The sequence below is a fragment of the Panthera leo genome, chromosome C2 (genome assembly GCF_018350215.1).
Source record: "Panthera leo isolate Ple1 chromosome C2, P.leo_Ple1_pat1.1, whole genome shotgun sequence".
NCBI classification, from domain to species: domain Eukaryota; kingdom Metazoa; phylum Chordata; class Mammalia; order Carnivora; family Felidae; genus Panthera; species Panthera leo.
In genome coordinates, this window is record NC_056687.1 from 127,614,309 (window position 1) to 127,635,015 (window position 20,707).

The 20,707-nt window shown below is 47.5% G+C and overlaps 1 protein-coding gene across 3 annotated transcripts in view; it reads right to left on the reverse strand.

The window, feature by feature from the left end:
• The window catches only part of EPHB1 (EPH receptor B1), a 323,054-nt gene that overhangs the window by 255,919 nt on the left and 46,428 nt on the right, over positions 1–20,707 (reverse strand). For all 3 annotated transcript variants that reach the window (XM_042955106.1, XM_042955108.1, XM_042955107.1), the window contains exon 3: positions 14,208–14,889. In XM_042955106.1, the coding sequence (XP_042811040.1) occupies positions 14,208–14,889 (682 nt within the window). The remainder of the gene's footprint in view (positions 1–14,207; positions 14,890–20,707) is intronic.

Sequence of the window (20,707 nt, forward strand, 5' to 3'; positions counted from 1 at the left end):
TCAGTGGACACCAGCAGTGGGAGTTTACAAAAAACTCTGTCATTTCTTATTTCTTCCCCTTCTTTGGTGAGAAGTTAAGACAAAGCCCCTCTGCCACTCTGAAGAAGAAGCTTTGTTGCTTATTTTGTCAAAATATCCCTCCGAAGCCCCTCAGCGCCCCTTCATCCTTCCCCGACTGGCTCTTACCAGCGGGCTGATTTGCACGGGGGCCGCCTCTCCGCTGTACCCCCTTCCAGGCTCACGCTCATTCTCTTGCTCTAATTAGCAACTGCTTTTTTTATTTTTGTATGCACGTTCAAAGACAGAGAGCGAGGAGGAGAGTGAAAGGGAGAAAGCAAAGGTCTCTGTGAAAGGAGAGAGCAGATGGCTTCTCCCTCGCCCCCTCTGTGTACCCGGGCCCCCGTGTTGGCAAACAGCACACAATGTCTGTCTACAGAGCTCTTTGTGGGCTATGAAGGAGGGGCCGGCACACAGCTACAGGCAGGAAAGGAGTCTGTGGGGAAGGCCTGAAAAGGCCCGGACCCTGGGAGAAGCCAGGGTAGGGAGGGGATGGAGACCATCAACCCATGGGATGGATATCCAGGAGCAACACTGCCCCCTCCTCCCGGCCCAGAAGGAAGTGGCTGTATGGATATTCAGTTGGCTTGCGTACTGATGTGTTATCAGTTCTCTGGATAGCAAAGCCATTGCCCCCAGAGCTGCAGAAGGTCCTGGAGGGAAGGGGGATCAACTGCTCACTCTTGCATTGTCAGTCCCAAATAACTGACTTTCTATTAGAAGAAATTCTTAGGTGAGTGGGCAGAGGTACCCACAAAGCAGGAGTGGCGGCGTCAACCCCAAAGGCTGAAATCAATCACTCTGATTGGGAAAGTTAAATTCAACAATGCACAGCTTTGGTTACTGGTTTTTAACTCGTAGCTGGATTGAAAGATTTAAAAAATGTTAGGGGAAAAAAAAGGGGGAGCTTAAAAGAATTCTCAAAAGGGGAGAATAATAAAAAAATGGGGTTGAAAAGCTAAAAAAAAAAAAAAATAGGAATATGCTCCAGAAAAATACAGAAATGAGCACAGAGAAGCAGGGCATTCTACAAAGACACTTAAAAAAAAAAGCTATTGTTCTTTTTAATGAATGGTCTCATTATCAGCATGTGTGACTATATATTAGTAATTCTGATGACAAAAATCACTCTTGTAATATTTGCAATCAATTTCAATGATAAACATTGATTTCTTCCATTTTACTACATGAAAGAACTCATTTTTATTGTAGTTTGCATGTAAACAGTTTCCAAGGGAAAAAAATAAAAACAGTGAATGGAAATAACCATCCATTCATTAAACTTCTACCAATGAAATGTGTTTCTCTTTTCTTCCTTTTTGAATCAAGTCCAGAGAGAAGACAGACAAGAGAATAGAGTCAATGGACGAAAAGAAAAGAAAACAGGGAGACCAACTTGGCCAAAGATGCAGAGAGGAAGACAAACAGAACCAGCAGGAAAAGAAAAGCCCCACGTCACAAGGACCTCCACATTCAGATCAATGCAGGCATGTGTGTGATAGACCCAAAAACCAAATAGAAACCCTCAAATCGCCTAATTCCCAGAACAGGCAAATTTTTGCCAAGTTCATGATTTGGCAGAGTTCTTGCATATTCCATACAATTTCAATGAGAAGCTGTATCCATCTTGTTCTAAGAGCAGATTGTCATTTTCCACTTGAAATACACACGTTGCACTGACCTTATGTCCTCTGTCAAACTGAGACATTGTCACCAACTTTTAGTGAAAGGGTTTCATAATGTATGGGCTTTCAGCCATTCTGTTGATTTTGTTCTGTGTGTGTGTGTGTGTGCGTGCGTGTGTGCGTACAGCGTGTCACTATATTGGACAACAGACAGACAAGGCCTCTGCCATCACTGGTTACTTCCTCCATCTGGTTCTGCCATCATCACCTCTATAAGCACATGCCTTGTCAGCGACTCCGCATGGTTCCTGCCCAGTTTCTACGGAGCTTACACTACTCAGTGCAGCTAGGATGTTTTCTTACACATGCAAAGCCTTTCTTCTTCCTCAGCTCTCACCCTGATTCCACAAATTTTGTTTTCAATGCATTTTGTTTTGTTCTCATTAAACAGATGACACACAGCGGGCATTTGGGACACAGAGACACAGCAAGCATGGCCCTGCCCATGAGGAGCTTGGGAAGTAGGTGACAGAGATTGAAAGGCTAGGTGGAGGACAGAGGTGGAGGGGTTCAACTTCAAGCACGGTCCCTCCACGGATCTCCTGGGTCATCCGTAACCAATGGGAAATGCATATCAAATTGATGGGTTTTCCTTGGGTCCCTTAGTGAAGGATTATATCACAGTCCAAATGGGATGCTGAAGGCCCAACCCCCACCACAAATCACAGTTCTGCCCTGTGGGAATCTCTCTCTTCTCCAGCTGGGGGTAGGGAGTGAGGAGAGGAAGAGTAGAGAATAGCAGTTATCAGCCAGGCCTCAGAGTCCTACATTGTATGACCTTGGTAAAGTTACTTAGCTTCTTTGTGCCTTGGTATCTTCAACTGAAAAATGAGGTTGATAATCATATGTACCTCATAGGGCTATTGTAAGGATTTAAGAGATAATGCACGAAAAGAATTAGGCAGAGCATCTGGTACATAGTGAGTTCTCTGCAAATAATAGCCCCGCTGTATTAGTGCTTCAGGCAAGCTGGAAGCCAATCCAGAAAGGTTTGCTCCCTACCCAAATGATAGCCATCACCATGATCTGACAGTGAATGGTGAGACTGCCCAGAAGATTATATAAGGTGCTTCCTTAGCCCAGGTACACAGGGCAAATCAGCATTCTTACCACACATCAGTCATTTTGCATCCCATCTTCATTGCTTTTTGCCACATCTATGTACCAGGTTTTTAGTCTATTAGCTAAGTTATTATTTTTCTTTAAGTTGACTCATTTAACCTGAATGTATTTATTTTCACAGAAAATAACAGAAAAGTGAGGAAGGAAGCAGGGGAGAGAAAAGGGAGGGGCAGGGAAGGGAGAGGAGAGCACAGGTGGGGAGGGGAGCAGACAAGAGAGGAGGGGCGACTGAAACAAGGAAGGGAAAAAGGAAGTCCCTGGTCTCAGAGAGAAAGAAAACCCGCAGAGTTGGAAGACAAAAGCCACAGAGAGAAGGAGGCAGTGAGCAGCCACCCAGGGCTAAGATCAGGCTTGCTGGTAGAAGCAGGGCCAGGGCTTCAGCAGGGCTGCAGGATTTAGCTCTGGCCTGGGGAGTAGATGCCTGGTCAGTGGCAGGACTGACACTGCTGGACAGCTCTGCTGAGGGTGGGTTGGTGCAGAAGAAACAAAGAGGAGGGTGGGGCAGGTGAGGGCTGAGCACTGGTGATTTAGGAAGGGGCAGCTGAGGGGGAGCCACCAGGGTGTGCTGAAACCCTAAGCCCCAGAGTTAAGCTGGGAGAACTGAAGGAAAGGATGTGTGGTAGAGGGTCTGGGCCAAAGGGTAAGAGCTGAGAGATGCAGGGAGCAGAGCAGGACTGCACGGGGTGAGCAAGGAGCCCAGAACTGGCTCCGGGCAGGAGAGGAAGGATGGGAAAAGTGAGGTGTATTTCCCCACAAACCAGGCTGGCCGGGTTTTCTGGGACTGGACCAGGAGAACAGCCTGGCCCTTGAGCACCAGCATCTGTTCCTGTCCTGTCCCATCTGCAGACCGGTCACCTGCCACTAACTAAGAAATGTCAAAATGGGTGAGCGGCATGTGCCAACATGTCCTGATGCTATAGATGGACAAAGAACAGATCAAGGGCGGATATATGGCAGGAGGGAACGGGACAGAGGGGGACAGAGGAAAGTGAGGAATAGACCATGCCATGGAGGGAGCAAACCCCAAAAGGTCTGCAACAAGCAAACCACCTGATTTAATGATGTGTTGTACAGGAACGCTTGTCAAGTCCCGTACAACTGAACATCAGGGCAACTTGTGAATGCTACCATGTTCAATGCCCTACATAGCAAGACAAATGTAAACTGAAACCACAGTGGGTTGCTGGTTTTCATCTACTAGATTGGCAAAGATAAAAATGATCGACATTTTGTTCTCTTGGCAAAGGTGTGGGGAGTAGGCACTCTCTTACGCTGTTGGAGGTAGCAAAATTGGTAGAAAATGCCCTTTTTTTTTTTTTTTTCTGGAGGACTATTCAGGAACGTCTCTCAAAATTAGAAATGTATATACTCTGATTCAGCAATTTTTCTTCTAGTATATGTGCTGCCGAAGCGAGCACAGCAATTTTTCTTCTAAGAATTTCCTGCACCCTTAGTTCTTAGAAAAGTGCTTGGCACATAGAAAGTCCTCAATAAATATTCATTGCATAAATTAATTAAGGAATTTGACTCGCAGATATACTCGTACACAAGTACAAAGATAAATGCAAGGATCTTTGTTGAAATATTGTTTAGAAATAACAACAACAAAAAAAACCAGGAAGCAACCTACATGTATATAAATGAAGAACAATGAAGGCACACCCATTTAATACAACACTACAGAATCATTTGAAAAAATGAGGCAGATTTCTGTGTAATACAGAATAAGTATTTCATTGTTGAAAACTTCATTGTTAAATAAGAAACAGGTGGGGTGACTAGGTAAAAAGCCCTGGGTAATATGTCTCTATACAGGTGGGAAAAAGATATAGCTATATTCTGGGTGTGCAAATGCACACACTTTTCTTTGCATATTAGAAACTTTAACAGCTAGGGCTCCTGGTGAGGACAAGAGTGGGAGGGAAACTTTTTCCTATTTACTACCTGTCCAAAACATTTTTAATTTTTAAAAAAAATTTTTTAACATTTATTCATTTTTGAGAGATGGAGAAACAGAGCATGAGTGGGTTAGGGGCAGAGAGAGAGGGAGAACAGAATCTGAAGCAGGCTCCATCTAGGCTCTGAGCTGTCAGTACAGAGCCTGATGCGGGGCTCAAACCCATGGACTGGGAGATCATGACCTGAGCTGAAGTTGGATGCTTAACTGAATGAACCGGTTACCCCGGCTCCCACAAAACATTTTTAAAATAACAACAAAAAGTAACTTTGCAGAAGAGAGATTTGCATAAAAGTTCTACCCCAGGGACTGGATCAGTGAGCCCTGATTCACTATTAGGAAGAAGGGCTCCGATGAACCAGACTGCCTCAGGAAGTCTGAGTGTCTCATCACTGGAGGTGTTGAAAAGCAGGGCGGTGGACCACTGTGGGAAAGCAATGTATCATCTGGTGGGCTGGACTCACTCTCCTTAGAGGTCTTACCTAGCTGGGAGGAGCTATCCTCCACCGGGTCCCACCAGGGCAACATAGCTTCTTGTGACTCCCTTGTACTGTGGACATTGTAACCACTTTCCAGAGAGCTAAGAATGTAGCAGATTCTTAGAAGTAAAATCGCTCAATCTATGTACAGAAGTATAAAGGGCCTGGCATCTGTAGGTACCCAGTAAGTACCTAAAGAAAGAATGAGCACAGGTATCATTAAATCCACATGAACTCACAAGTGGAACCCAACTTGATTGAAGAACAGAAGGCCAGAACTGCCCAGACCTGCAAGGAGGAGACCAGAGCAGGTCCCCAAGGGTAATACCCAAAGACCAAGTAACTCCAGTCACCACTAGGAATGTGTCCCCATTCCTAGTGACAGTGGGCTATTCCAGGCAGAGTCCAGGGACAAGCCAGAAACCAAAGGACCTGTTTCTTTGTCCATCTCTTCCCCAGAACTGGGCCCTACCCTCAATAAAAACCTCTGTTAGGGCTGGGTTTGGCCCTCTCTGGCCCTGAATTTCTGTCCTGTGATTCTAAGAAGCCTCCTGAGACTCCCCACAGTGCCTCATTAGCCTCACCCTCACCTCTCCTGATTTCCTCCTGACCCCCTTGGCCAGAAGTGCGCTCGCACGTGCGCACACACACACACACAGGATAAGCCCAGCCTATCTGCAGCTGCACGGATTCATTCTGCAACAGGCTGGGAGGATCCACAGGAAGGTGGGATGTTCTCTGTCGTAGGGGATAACTCCTGGGGCCCAGAGCCAACCTAGACATACTCCTGTATACTAAACCACATCTCCACAGGATTGGCCTGCCTTGCCCTCATTAGCTGGCCCTTGAAACAAAAATGGAAGGCCCAGCTGCCATATCAACTGGTACTCAAGCTCTTAGTTAAGCCACCAAAGAGTGTAGATATGACTTCTACAGGCAGAGACCTCTCCCCTAGGAAAAGACCAAGAGCATCCCTCTCTCCCTGTTCCTGTCAAAGCCCTCTTGGTAAACTAAGGTTTGCTCCTGGTGGTTTGCCCATGTCTGGGACGCATCCCTTCTCTGTTTGCAAATATCCTGGGCTGATTCTTCTCAGTCTTTTCCACCCCACTTCCTTCAGGGAGAAATAAGACCCAGGAGCATTAGGGCACTGTCAACACAGCTTGTCAAAGGCCAAAAGCAATGGGAAAAGAATTCAGACTGTCAGAGCTCCCTGGGGACCAGAACTGAAGAACCCCATTGCAAGCAGGCTCAGACTCAGAATGATTTTGATCTTCATGCTTCAAAATGAAATGTAGTGATTCCTCACCCAGGCAAGCAAGTTTGTGTGGATGTTCATCCTCAAGTTCTGCAGGCAGGGACTACCCGGCTCCAGAGCGAGATGGGGACAGGAAGCAAAGAGGGAAAGTCTGACCCCCACCCTGCCTGAGCTGGGATTCCGCCCTGGGAGCCCATGCTGGTTCTGAGACCCATTAGAGAGCCACAGTCAGGCCTCCAGCTGACATCCCCACCACCTTCCCTCTGTCCCCTTTTATAAGCACAAAGCCTTAGACCTCATCCTTCCCAGGGAGCTTGGGGTCGCCCCCCAACCCTAAGATGCTATGCAACCTCTGGGTGGCTCAACTAGCAGATGAACATGTCAGAGGATCTGGAGAGACAGGGTTGCAGCCAGAGAGGCTAAAAGAAGCTGTTGGCAGTCAATGTGGAGCTCTGTGCTGTACAGTGGGCAAACGTATGGCCACAGAACACGGTGCCAGGGAGCCCTGACCCAAGAAACAACAGTGGATAACACAGTCACAAGAGAGGGTTATCTATGAGAGAACAGCTGAGGCAAGCCTGATAGTCCTGAAGATACATGTTGTATGTTTAAGGATGGTTAACTTTAACAAAATCCAGTCTCACATGCAAAAGGAGATGGTGGCCTCCCCAGACCGGGATTCTGATCCCTGCTCTGACATTAGCCAGCCAGGGCTCTCTAGACTGGTACCCAGAAATGCTCCCTGGCTTTCCTCTCTCTGTGGATACCGTGGTGGTCTCTCATCATCCCACACGCCTGTCCAGCTTGAGTAGTTTCAGACTCTCTAGTTCTGCATGGGCCAATGACGGTGCAGTAAGTGGTGACCTTAGGGCCTCAAGTGGACCGATCGCCCGTGACAATTCCACTACCCACACCGTCTGAGTAACGGCTACATAGTGTGTCTGTCAGCATCTTTGATAGCACACATTTAGTAAGTGGTGGATTCCATGCCGGGCAGCTCTTGTGCACAGAACACTGCCAAATCGTTCTCAGTCACTCCAGCACTGACCTGGGAGAATCACAACTGTTTGGTCAACACCAGTGGAATTTGGTGCTTCCACCCAGGTCTTTCAAAGGCAGAGGGGCAGCACAGATCACAAGAGGACTTGGAACCTGAAGCTCCCCTCTCTTCCCTCCCTTGCCCTCTTGCTGTCCTCCACTATCACCAGAGCACAGGACCGAGTGCTCCCGCCTCATATGCTGGAGTCAGGGAGGCACTGGGGCATCCTTCCAGCTCTGTTTGCTGTTGCTCATGCTGGTGTCACAGCCCATTACATCCAGCCAATTACATTAGATTCTTCTCTGGAGGGCACTGGGCAGGGCCACTGTAGGGAGCAGAGGAAGCCCAAGAGACTTCTAAATGAAGTAGCCTGTTGGGAAATCCTATTATGAAGCTCATCTTACAAGGCTGCGGTGTTAATGACCCTGTCCTCCCCGAGCCCTGAGCAGAGCTGGTCTCCCTGGGGCTGGAGCGGAGGCTGACTGAGCTGCAGGCTTCCTCTCACTCACCAGCCAACAGCTGATGGGCTGGAGCTAGAAGACAGGGTTCCCCAGTGCCCCGGATGCAGCTGCCAGGCTGGTGGCTGCGCCTGTGCACACACCTTCTCACACACACACACACACACACACACACACACACACACACCCTCCCCTTGGGACCCACTTTCTCTTTCAGCACCCAGGATGAGAATGCAGGTGGTAACCCAAAGCTGGGACCAGCAACCCCAAGAGAGATGGAAATAGGCCCCAGAACTTTTTTTTCCAAGGCGAGTGAAATTAGACATATTTTTCTCCACCTTCAAATCCTGCAGATTTTCTGTCTCAACTCCCCCAGGCTTATAAATTGGCTCATCTCAGCCACTCAAGTTGACAAAGGCACCAAAACTGTTGAAAGGTTCAAAATGTCCCTTGGGTTTCCAGGCATGAAGGAATTTACATGTAGGTGGAAAATTACCATGAAAAAAGGCCCCATTTGAAGAAAGGGGAGTGCCTAAGCAGCTGGGGAAGGACAGCAGCCTCTGGGGCATTGGCAAGGGAGTGGATGGCTTGAGGAGTGCCTGGGAGGGTTACACAGGACAAGTGCCAGAGAGGGTGTAGGCCCTAGCTCAGGGCTTTGACAGACATGTGGGGAGTGGGAGAGACATGAAACAGGGAGTTGGATGAACCAAGAACTGCTCTGGTCTTCTCCAGAAGTTGTCAAGGTCCTGCCAACATCTGGAGTTGGGATGGATGGTCTCAGCTGACTTGAGAGTCCCCTGGAAAAGCCATGTGGATTCCTGGTTACGGCACACACGTCCTCAGCTCCAACCCTGATTGGCAGGACCTGAGAAAGTCACAGGAGTCCTGCAGGCTTGACGGTGCCCTTGAGGACAGCAATCCACCCCTGATGTTTGTTTGGAGAATAGCCCTGAGTGATCCAGCTGGTGCTGGCCAGCTGCAGGAAAGGCTGCTTTTTTCTGTAACTCCCAGACAGTCCTCCCTCAGCTTTCTGTCCCTCACTCCTCTGTCCATAGCCCCCTTCTCAGGCTTTCTAGCAGCTCGGCTTGTAGGGCCCTGCTCAAAGTGTGTTGATGCTCTGAGCATCTCCCTGCTGCTGGCCAGCTAGCCTCGTGCTCAGTCTGCCCAGCTTCCAGCCCACTCCTGCAGTCCCTTTTCCCAGACTCCTTCCATGTCACCTCAGGTCCACCCTTCTGCAAATCCCACAAGCCCAAGATGCCTTCAGTGACCTCCCCTGAGCCCCCTTCTTCTATACTCCAGCAACATAGAAGGTTCTGGTCTAGAGCTTAGATCTGGGGTCCTTGGCCTGGGCTCCACTTGACCTATGCAATACAATCTCAGAAGGGGTCACCTGGGGATATCATTTTATAAAACCTCTCCTGTGGGGTCTCATGCCCACCATGGAATCAAGAATCACTGCTGCAGATGACCATCCTCCTCAGGCTTGGGGAGTCTTCTCTCCTCACTCAGACCTCCAGCTCACAAAGACCACCTGCCTACACAACCTGCCTCAAGGCAGTTGGCATGGGCCACACCTTTCAAATGTGTATTAACTGACCCACTGACTTGTTGAGGGACAGTGAATCACACTGACATGCTGATCACTGGTCACTGCTGGACAGTCATGGAGCTGGGGCCACGCAGGTGCAGGCAAGTGATGGATGAATATTCAGGTCTCCTGCTGACCTGTGTCTCTGAGTGGGGACATCACATGCCACCTTCATTCCAGAATTTTATCCCCTTAGAAGCCAGAGTCAGATGGTGTGTTTCAGGGCTTAAGGGCAATGCCATGGCATCGCATGGCTTTCATAGCACTCTCATATGCACTAATTATCCACTTAATTCTCATACACCCTAAGAAGTAGGCACAGAAGAAAGGGCTCTCATGGGAAAAGACTTACCTTAAAACTACCCAGAAGCTCACAGCAGAGTCAGGACTAAAACCAGTTCCTATCTCTAGGTTAGACCTCTTCCACCTGGATATACTCCTTTCCCCTTTCATCTTCCTACACCCTCCCCTCGAGTGACAGCACCAACAACAAAGGCCTGGGCCCAATGGGTCAGCGTGTGCCTTCTACAGTGGTGAGCCAAGGCTGGCCTAAACACCCACAGGAACAGGAATAAGGGAGGATAGCAGGGAAGGTCATACATAGCATTGTCATTCTCTGAGTCCTGAGTATGGCTGGAGATGCAGGCTAATGAGACAGCTCTTTTTGGAAGCTCCCAGGACTATGTCTGGGAAGGAAAGCCAGGCCCTCAAGGAGTACTCAGGGGCAGAAACAGAATCAAGCCCCATGAGTATATTGCTCCAGCTAGGATCTGGCTGCCAGAGGCTGTTCTAGCACCTGAGACCCCTCCCTGGGCACCCAAATGGGATACCATAGTCTCCAAGCTTCCAACAGACAGCTAAGAGGCCTACACATGCCAGGTTCCCCCTAGCAACTGTCAGTCTCAGCCCAGCCCTCCTCCCCAAGACTGACTTCAGCTGGCACAATATTTCAGGCTCCATGGCACAGAGGAAGCTTGCTGAGTGCCAGCTCTCAGGGCCCCTGGCCCCATGGATGGGCAGACTGCAGGCAGCCACACAGAAAATCAACTTAGCCATCAACCTGAGTAGGAAAGGTATGGGGTGGGTAAAGACAAAGCCATGAGTGCTCATTGATCGACTATACTATGAGCATAAGGTTTGAAGTTGGGGCAGATGGGCCATTTTCCTAGTAATTAATAATTTTATAGGCGGGACCAGAGTCACTGGAGGGGTCAGCAGGCTACTATGACTCTGACTGATTGGTCCAATCTGTGTGAGTATAAAGGATGAGTCCAGAAGAGGCCTTGGGCCATGGAGCCCTCTAGAAAGTATGTCTGCCACTTGTGGCACATCCTAATGTATAAGGTCCCCCCAACAGCTTCCTCTGCTTGCCCCCATCTTGCCCCCACCCTCATCAGGACAGGAGAGCTCTAGGCCAGGACCACTCTTCACTGGCTGGGCTACCTAACTGGTCTCCAGGTGCTTCTGCACAACAGAACAACAGGTCACCATGACTTTGACAGGAGCAGGTTTAGTAGACACAAAGTGAAGGTCAGAATAAGGTTCCTGTCCATGATGAAAGTCTGTCTTGCCAGAAAATAATATAAAGATATTCTATAGATTTGACACATGCAAAGGCCCAGATTCAAATATCCAGAGAAAAGTTTATCAGGTCAGTATAACTGAGTGAAGCCCAGAATCATCCAGGTTTGGCCCAGCCAGGCTCCAGGGCATTAATTCTCAGGGCTGTGTTGGAGGAGAATAGCTTGCCTTCCCTCCCCGGTCCTGCCAGGACAGCTGAAAGGGGCTCATCGTGTCTCACCCACAATTCTCTGGCATCCCCCATTCTCCATGCTTCTGGCCGGAGAACTGGCTACACTAGGTGGGCCACCCCAGAACTGCCGTCAAGGGCTATGGTGCCTACCTGACAGCACAGCACAAGAACCCAAAATGGGTGGGGTACCCTTGCCTGGAGACACATACAGGGACGAGTCACAAATCCTTCCACATGCACCGCCCATCTCCATCCAAAGGGTGCAGAGTCCTCCCAATATCACCGTCGATGGCCAAGACCTCTTTGCCTCCCTGGGGCAGCCCGCTTAGTTCTGGAAAGGGAGTCCTGGATGATCATCCATCAAAGCCAGATTACTAGCAGAGCCAATGGCTAAGATTTGGAGGATGTATCTTAAAGTCCTTGAGATAGGAAAAAAGGTGGGCTTCTCTGCCCTTCTAGGACACAAGCTCAGCCAGGCTGCTGGGCTGTGAGACCCATGACACCACCTGGCTTGCCACTCTCTACTCTCAGAAATGCCACCAAAACGTGGCTGCCTATGCTTCTAAAATGGCAAAGTGATGCCCTGGCCACCCCGTTTCCTCCACCCTCCAGCACATTTGCAATAGGCAATTTGTGAAATCAAGCCAGTTTCATAATAACTCTAGATTAGGAACGTCCACCAAAAGTCAGAAGGGGGTTGGAGCTGGGTAGGGAGAATGGAAAGAAGCCACTTGGATTTACATATTTGTCTCCATAGGCCATCCCACAACAACTGCAGGAGGTGACTTGACAAACAGCACAGACAGCAGAACCCCCCAAAAGAGAAAAGTTCCAATTAGCCCAAAGAAATGAGAGCCAGTTCCCAGAGTCCCAATTAAATCAGAACCAATCAATGCTTGCCCTGATTCCTGCCATTCTGCTCGGGAAATAATGGGAAAAGCAAGAGGGCCCCAGCCAGGAAGTGCAGTGTGGCAGCTCTTTGAAGCCTGAAGAAATCATCAGCACTTTTGCAAGCGTGCCTGGCAGCTGCCGCACCTGCACCTTTAAGAACTCAGCCTAGTGCCCGGGTCCCCACTCAGACCCTGACAAATGCCAAAAAGGGCGCCTCCTGCCCCACCTCCAACCAGGGGGACAAAGAGGAACGCTGTGGGGCCAGGCTAGGCTGGTTTTAAAACTGTCTGCCTTGATTCATCACTTGATCTGGCACTCTCTCCCCTCTGTTTCCACACCATCCATCACGGGCACCATAACCAAGAAATCCAATAAAGACACAAAGGCCTTAGTTCTCCGCTCTCAGCAGGCCTCAGAAAGGCTGTGTGAGTGCCCCAGCCCAGGCAATTAGCTGAGTCCAAAGGATCGCAGAGCTGATGGGCATTAGCAATCCTGTGCCTGGTGCTTGGCTGCAGGTGTTTGGGGAGCAAGGTAAGAGAGGAAAGGGACAGGCAAAGACAATATGGTGGTCAGGCGGAGTGTCAGAGGGGGGGCAACAGGGAGGATGGCTGATAGGAAGCTCATGAGAGAGCAGAGGGAGCTAATGGAGCTCCAACTCCAACCTGCCCCCAGAGGTCTGGGGTAACCTAAACGATGAGTTAGGGTCAAGGTGGTCATTTCTGAGGTCTATGTGGGAAGCCCTGCCCTTGAAAGAATCTGAAACTTTGAATGCCACAGGCAAAATTTAATTGAGGAACGAAGTCTTCTCTTCCCCAACTCTGGACACCCCCTCCCTGTGTTCAGCTTCCATGCACTTACTAAAGAAATGAGTCATGGATTCTCTAGACCATCTTATTCATTCTCAGAGAAGAATCTCAAACCAGTTCAGCTCATTTATTGCCATGTATTAGAAATGTGCTCTCTTGGACTGAGGAGAGCCATTGTGAGCACACAGTTCCGTGACACTCCCAAACTGCCAAGTTCGTATCACTCTGTATCCTTCGGAAGCAAAAGTAATACAATACCTGATACCACCTCCCCCCATTGCATTAGCTCATCTCCTTCCAGTACACAAAAGGTAGCTCCACCCCTGCCCCTGGCATTGAGCCCCTGGAGGAAGACAGCTGAGCAAAAGGCTTTGAGTTAATGAGCTACATGGGTTCAAGACCAAGCTGGGTTCTGGGGGAACTGAACTGAAATGACTTAAAGTATTTTGAAAATTCAGTCACTTCTCAACTACCCTTGAGTGAACTGCCCATGACAACCCAAATTCTCCATGCTTCAGAGCATGGGGCTGGACATGATGCAGGGGTGTGTGCATGGTGAAGGGCAAGAGAGTGCATACACAGACAAAACAGAATATGAATGTCCAGGGTTATTACGTGATTGCCTACCATTTGGAATTCTATCTCTTTCCCCATCATGAACACTGCATTCTGGTTGGACACAGTTGAAAAATCATCATAGCTGGGGATGTAGATGCCCCAGACCTTTTGTGTGTTTTTTTTTTTAAGTTTTTAAAATTTATTTTTGAGAGACAGAAAGAGAGATAGAGAGATAGAGAGAGATAGAAGCAGAGAGACAGGGAGGGGCAGAGGGAGAGGCAGAGAGAGAATCCCAAGCAGGGTCTGTGCTGTCAGTGCAGAGCCTGATGCAGGGCTTGAACCAAAGAGCCATGAGATCATGACCTGAGCCGCAAAAAAGAGTCAGATGCTTAACTGACTGAGCCACCCAGGAACCCCCCGACTCCCACAGAGCTTTGTAATAAGCTATCAGGCTCTTCTGCTCCTTTATGACCCAGAGCTGGAGGTGGGGAAGATTTGCAGATTGGACCCTGTCCCAGGTGGGCAAGAAGCAGAGGCCTTAAGAGGCCCTAGGACTTACCCTTGCAGGCCACGCTGTTCTCGGGCTCATAGCCAGGCTTGCAGGTGCAGCGCCCGATGGGCACCATCCACTCTCCATCCCCATTGCAGTAGAGTTTGATGGGCACGTCCACTTCCTCTGCATTGGGGATGCATGTCCCCCGAGCAATCACCAGAGACGTGCTCTCTGCCCCAGTCATGGTCTCTGGAAACACAGCAAAATTTTGCACAATGCTGGGACACTTCTTGAAGAAGACGCGAACAGAAAGGAGAGACATACAGGCTCCATAATCCTGGAAAGCGAGGTAAAAACCATTCCGAGTAAGAGGGCCAAAGCTCCTGACTTCTGTGTTGACCTTCATCAACCTTCCCCCAAAGTCCACCTGGGAGAAGCTCTCATCTGCAGCAATGGTGTCTACTTTGAGGTAGGGGGCCTCAGACCAGAAGGCTGACTTCTTGGTGGCAATAACTGAGTCCGTCTCATAGTAGTACAAGTTGAAGGTCTCCTTGCAGGAACCTGGGACGTTGGGGAGGCTGCTGCAGTCTCTCACAGTGAAGCGCATCTCTGTGTAGATGCGATGAGCCCCCCGCCGGTTGATGAAGGTGGTGAGCAGCCAGTTGTTCTGGTTGGGCTCAAAGACGTTGCACACCTGGTAGGTGCGGATGGTGTTCAGGTTTTCATCGTAGCCACTGACTTCTTCCCACTGTACCAAGCAGGCCGCAGACACACACATGCAAAAACACAAAATAGAGAGTAAGAAGAAAAAAAGAGGCAGAGCAAAGAAGCCTCGTTCTGCAGAGGGCCTTATGAGCTCACCAGTCCGGCCACTTAACGTGAGAAATAAACATACCTAACCCTAATTTGTTTTTAAAGACCTCCTTATATGCAGACTTCAAATATTTCTCCACTGGTCACCCTGAAATAGAACAGACTTTACTCTAGAAAGCCTTCCTTCATCTAACCTACAGCACTCCTGCTGTGACTATGGCTCATCACCTCCACAGGACAAGCCTGAGGCTATCTGCCCTATGTGATGGCAACGACTTGATTCCTGAGTGACACAGCCTCTCCTCTCCACAACCACTCTGTGGATTAGGGGTCTAATTACAGGACACCCCTCACCTTAGAAATCCTCACTTCTGAACCTAATTCTTTATGGTGGTTCCTTTAGAGTTGTGAAAAGCATACGAATATAAGGCTTTTCACAACCTCTCAACAAACTTAGATTCTCATAAACTTTTGTTTTATAACATCAATTCCTTTGAAAAAGCTAAACCATAAAACTGGTAGGAGTAGGGGCTACTAAGTGAGATGCTTAAGGAAACAAATCAAGCTTCATTGGGTGCAAACTGAAAGCAGGGATGTAATGGAGGAGAATGCTGGAGGATGTCACATAGGGAGGAAGGAGAGCTTCTTAACAGGGGAGAGACAGCATGCTTCACACTAGAAAAGAAAACTCTCATTTTTAGCAGCCCTGCAGGTGGGAAAGAGAAGAGGAACAATGCATTTATTAAGTGGTGTCTCTTGATCTTCCCTTTAACACTGAAAACTAGATATTATCACCCCCAATTTACAGATGAAAAGATATCATGCAATTCACCCATGGTCACATGGCCATAAGAGACAGGATAGAGAGGAGAAAGAGGTATTTTGAATGGCCAAAGAAATTCACTTCCATCAGGGGTGGGAGGAGAGTCATGGGGCATTCTCTCTTCCTTGGGTTGGGACAGGAAGCCACTACCTGTACTGGCGAGCTCTCAGGACCCTGACTTCAAGAACTGAGAGTATTCCCAGGACGTTTCAATATGTTCATTAAATTCTGTTCTGCTTGCCAGAAACAAATAAGGGACTGAAGAAATTAAACTTCTCCTTTTTAATGTTTATTTATTTTGGGAGTGGGAGAGAGAGAGAGTGTGCGCGCACGAGTGTGTATGAGCAGGGGAGGGACAGAGAGAGAGTGAGAGAGAATCCCAAGCCGGCTCTGGGCTGTCAGCACAGAGCCTTATGCAGGGCTCAGTCCCATGGACCGCAAGATCATGACCTGAGCCAAAATCAAGAGCTGGATGCTCAACTGACTGAACCACCCAGGCGCCCCAAGAAATTAAACTTTATCTTACGTGAAAAGAAAAAACAGATGATGATCCTTGACTTTAATATTTAGCAGTAGCAAAAAGTAAAAGTACAAAATAGTATCTATTTCTTTAAATATTGTGCTAATTGCTTATTATTCACAGTATAGAGCTGAAATATATAAAATAGTATTCTTAATTTAAAAAGCTGACGTCAGGGCACCTGGGTGGTTCAGTCGGTTAAGTGTCCGACTTCGGCTCAGGTCTTGATCTAATGGTTCATGAGTTCAAGCCCAGTGTCGGGTTCTGTGCTGACAGCTCAGAGACTGGAGCCTATTTCATACTCTGTGTGTCCCTCTCTCTCTCTGCCCTTTCTCCACTGTCTCTCTCTCTTTCAAAAATAAACATTAAAAAAATTTTTTTAAGTTGAAGTCAATCTTGTGTGCATGGAAAATACACACAGTTGCTTCTTGCACAGAATTAAGCCCCCTGTAGGAGCGGGAGGGCCAGGCTGCCCTTCAAGCTTGCGCCAGAGCATCTGAGACCAGGCGTGGTGTGTAGAACAAACAGGCACGTAGAGAGCTGGCCCCGCCCACCCAGACCTGAAGAGTGACCTCATGGCCACTTCTGCCGCCCGGGCCCTGCCACTGAGGCACCTGAGTACCAATCTATCCAAGGCTCTTCTCCCCCATCCCCTTCCAGCACCCCCAGGAGTCAGTCTCTTCCTCAGCTTGGAGTCCTTGGTGAGTTCTTTCCAGATCCTTGCACATTGCCAAACGTCACCTGGAACTTTGCTTAATTTCTTATCGATTCTCTAGATGTCAAGGAACCACTTTTAACTCCTCTTAAAGATTATGTAATGTCCTAGTTAAATGTGTTTGTTAAAGTTATGTTCTGCTTGCCTGGGCTTCTGGAACCAGAAGCAAATATATTACAGAGAAGTCTCTGACAGCTGTTTTAGTTTCAATTTTCAGACCTCTCTCCCTTTCGTGGCCATTTTGAAATAACATTTCCCCAGTTGACCCTACGTGACTTCTGAGAGGACAGCTTTCTTTTGCTGTTCTGTAGGTGCTTAAGCACAGCAGACTCCTAGTCCATGACTTCAGTTGGCCTGTGTGAAGTGGCGGCACAAACACAGGGCCCCTTTGTCAATGCACAGGTGAAGCCTGTGGCCCCATTTAGGGCAGGGACCTGTCCCAGCCAGAGCTGTTGACCCACTCAAGACAGCTGCGGCTTCGCTGTATGGGAGCAGGACAGGAAGCCCGCCTTTCAGGGCTCACCTTAGCACTGAGACTGTCACCACCAGCAGGTCTTAAATAGACAGAATGAGGCGTTTATACTCTTGCGGAGCGGGGATATTGAGAACATTTATCTTAGAAAATGACACTGATTGGTATTATAAGACCCAATAGAGGTAATCGTTTCAAACATTAACCTCTCTGGGCCTCAGTTTTCTCATCTGTAAAATGAGGAATCATACTGGGTGACCTCAAGTTATAAAATCTACACAGATTTAATTGATTCCATGACAGCTCCTAAGGGAGCGATCAAAGCAAATTAGGAGGAATACAGTTGTATATTCAAAGGGAAAGAGTAGAGAGAAATTGAGAGAAAGGAAATAACTTCCCTGTTGTTTGGGGAAAGGCCATCACAGAGCCTCACATTCATTTCTTTCTCTCTTTCATTCTCCTGTCAGCAGGTACGACAGGGGTTGGAAAAATATGCTTACAGAGTGGGCTAGAGTAGGCATGAATGCCTTCCGGGCAAGCGGCAATTAGGACCGGGGGCCTTGAAGAAAGAGAATTATTTTGGCAAACAGAGAGGCGGGTGGAATGGCATTCTTAGCAGGGAGGGACAAACATTGTTATTTGTCTGTGATATCTGGAGTCAGCCTCGTTGCTTTATAGTTATACCTCACTCATTCATCAATGAAAAAAAAATATTTGCTGAATGCCAACTTTATGCCAGGTATTCTATTAACCACTGGGGATACAACAATATGACGCTTATAATCTCGTAAGAGAAACAGAAATTAGATAAATGGTGATTAAAATAACTAAATAATTACAATTGTGCTAGCTGCTGTGAGGGAAAATTACAGGGTGCCTAGAGAGGGGGTGTACCTGATGCAGAAAGGAGTGTCAGGGAAGAACCTCCAAACTGAGAGGGGATGGACGGATAGAAGTTAGAAGAAGTGTGTGTTTGCTGGGGCCAAGAGGGACAGAGGAGGAGTGGGGAATCTAGGCCCAGGAACAGCAATTGCAAAGGCCCTGTGGTGGGAAAATGTGGCCTGGAGCCATTGAGTAATGCTGCCTGTGTGACAGAAGAGTCATAAAAAAACTGCAGATGCAGGAATAAGACTGAGGAGAGGGTGAGTCTGGTCAAGAACTCTGAATTTCATCCTGAGGGTAACTGGAAGTCATTGATGAGTTTCCGTGAGGAAAAGTACAGGTTATCAGAGCTGAGGTTTTAGAAGATTTATCTGATATAAAGTACAGATTGGGTTGGAGGGCCACCCCAATAGATGGTGGGGACAACTGGGTGCAGGTATGGTAGTACAGGCAACAGAGGACAGTAGGTTGGAGTAAACCAGTGGAAACTGAAAAGATAATCTGGGGTAGAACCTCTAGGTTTTCTTGAGCCGAGTGTGGGGTGGAGGACAGAGAGAGACCTGACCAGACCCAAGGCCCATGTATCCCTTAGCACTCTTCCACACATCAGGCTTTGAGCTCTGCTGTGTCCCTGGGGCACACCACTCCCAACTCCTTACAAGAGTGGATATCCTACCCATGGATGTGCAGAACTCAAGATTCTTTCACTCAAGGCCTGCAACAGCCCTGGTCCCTGTGACACACTCTCACTGCCTATCCCCAAGCTGATTTCCTAAGGGTCTCTGTTCAGTGGCAGCTTCTCAGCCTCTCCTTCTAGGCAACGGACATACTGCTTCTGTGTTCCTTTCTATAATTGTCTTTTACCATTAAAATGAGAACAAAGCACCATGATTTGCTTATCAGCTTGGCGAAAAATTAAAGAGATACAATAGCAAGTCTTGGTAAGAATCTGAAGCCAAGGGGACTCACAAGCCTAGTGGCGACCGTGTGACTGGTGGAATCTTTTAGAAGTCAAATCAACAGTTTCTCTCAACATTTCAAATGTTGGCCACAACTCAAATAAGCAGGGAAAAGGTACATCATTAAAAAAAAAAAAAAGATCATTGTGATAACTGAGTAGCCATCTGGGAAAAAAACACAGCTTTGCATCCATACCTTGTTCCTTACTTCAGGATAAATTCCCAGTGAAGCAAAGATTTAAACATTAAAAGTGAAACCAGAAAAATACTAAAAGAAACCCTGGAGATAATTTATGTATAGTAATTATGACATGAAACACAGAAGCCACAAATGAACAGATTGATCAATTCAGCTCTACAAAGTTTTTTCTTAAGTGACATAACAGAAATGGCCAGAAGTAAAATCAAAAGGAAAAAAAAGGAAATACGCTGGGAAGAAACCACTTATACTTTATCACAGATAAAGTGTTAATTTCCCCTGATATATAAAGATAATCTATATATCAATAATAAGATGCAAAATAGGCATGGATATTGACAAACTGTTTACTAAGAGAGATAGCTCATAAATATGTGAAGAGATGTTGAACATCATTCAATATAATCAAAATGATAATTAACCATGTTGTGATACTTTGTTTTTGGGTGGGCAGGTCAGACAAATTTGATAACACACTATATTGGAGGGTGTGTGGAAAGTAATCATTCTGATACATAGCTAGATGAAGGGCAAATTGGTACAACCTCTATAAAAATTGTGGTTTTATTTATTCAAATTATAGCTCTCTCTACCCTTTGACCCAGCCATTCACTTCTAGGATCAAACCCCAGATATACGTGTGCATGTGTGTGTGTGTGTGTGTGTGTGTGTGTGTATAAAATTAGGTATGAACGGTATTACCTGCAGTCACCATCACCTCCAGAGTTTTATGCATGCCCAGGACACCTGGAGGTGGCCAGGCCTCAGGGGACTGTGGGCCTATGGAGAATGTAGCAGCCTTCTCAAATTTGCTCTGAGTGGGACCTCTAGACAAGCATGGTAGAAAGAACCATTGAGACTGAAATTCTCACCAACCAGTAGGATGGGGGAACTCAGAGTTTGAAATAATTTTACTAAAAGAAAATAAGGCTAGGATATTCCTTGTGCATCTTTGTTTTGAGGGTAAGATTTATAATGCTGCACCCCAATCTTACTTAAGTCTTCCTTTCTTGGAGCTCTCAATCGGACTCCAATATGGCACCCAAGACCCTTTGTTAATGTCCATCAACTAGTGAGCACATAAACAAAATGTGATGTGGCCAAACAATGGAATACTAATCAGAACTAAAAAAGAATGAAGTGTTGGTACATGCAACATCACGGACAAACCTCTAAAACATTA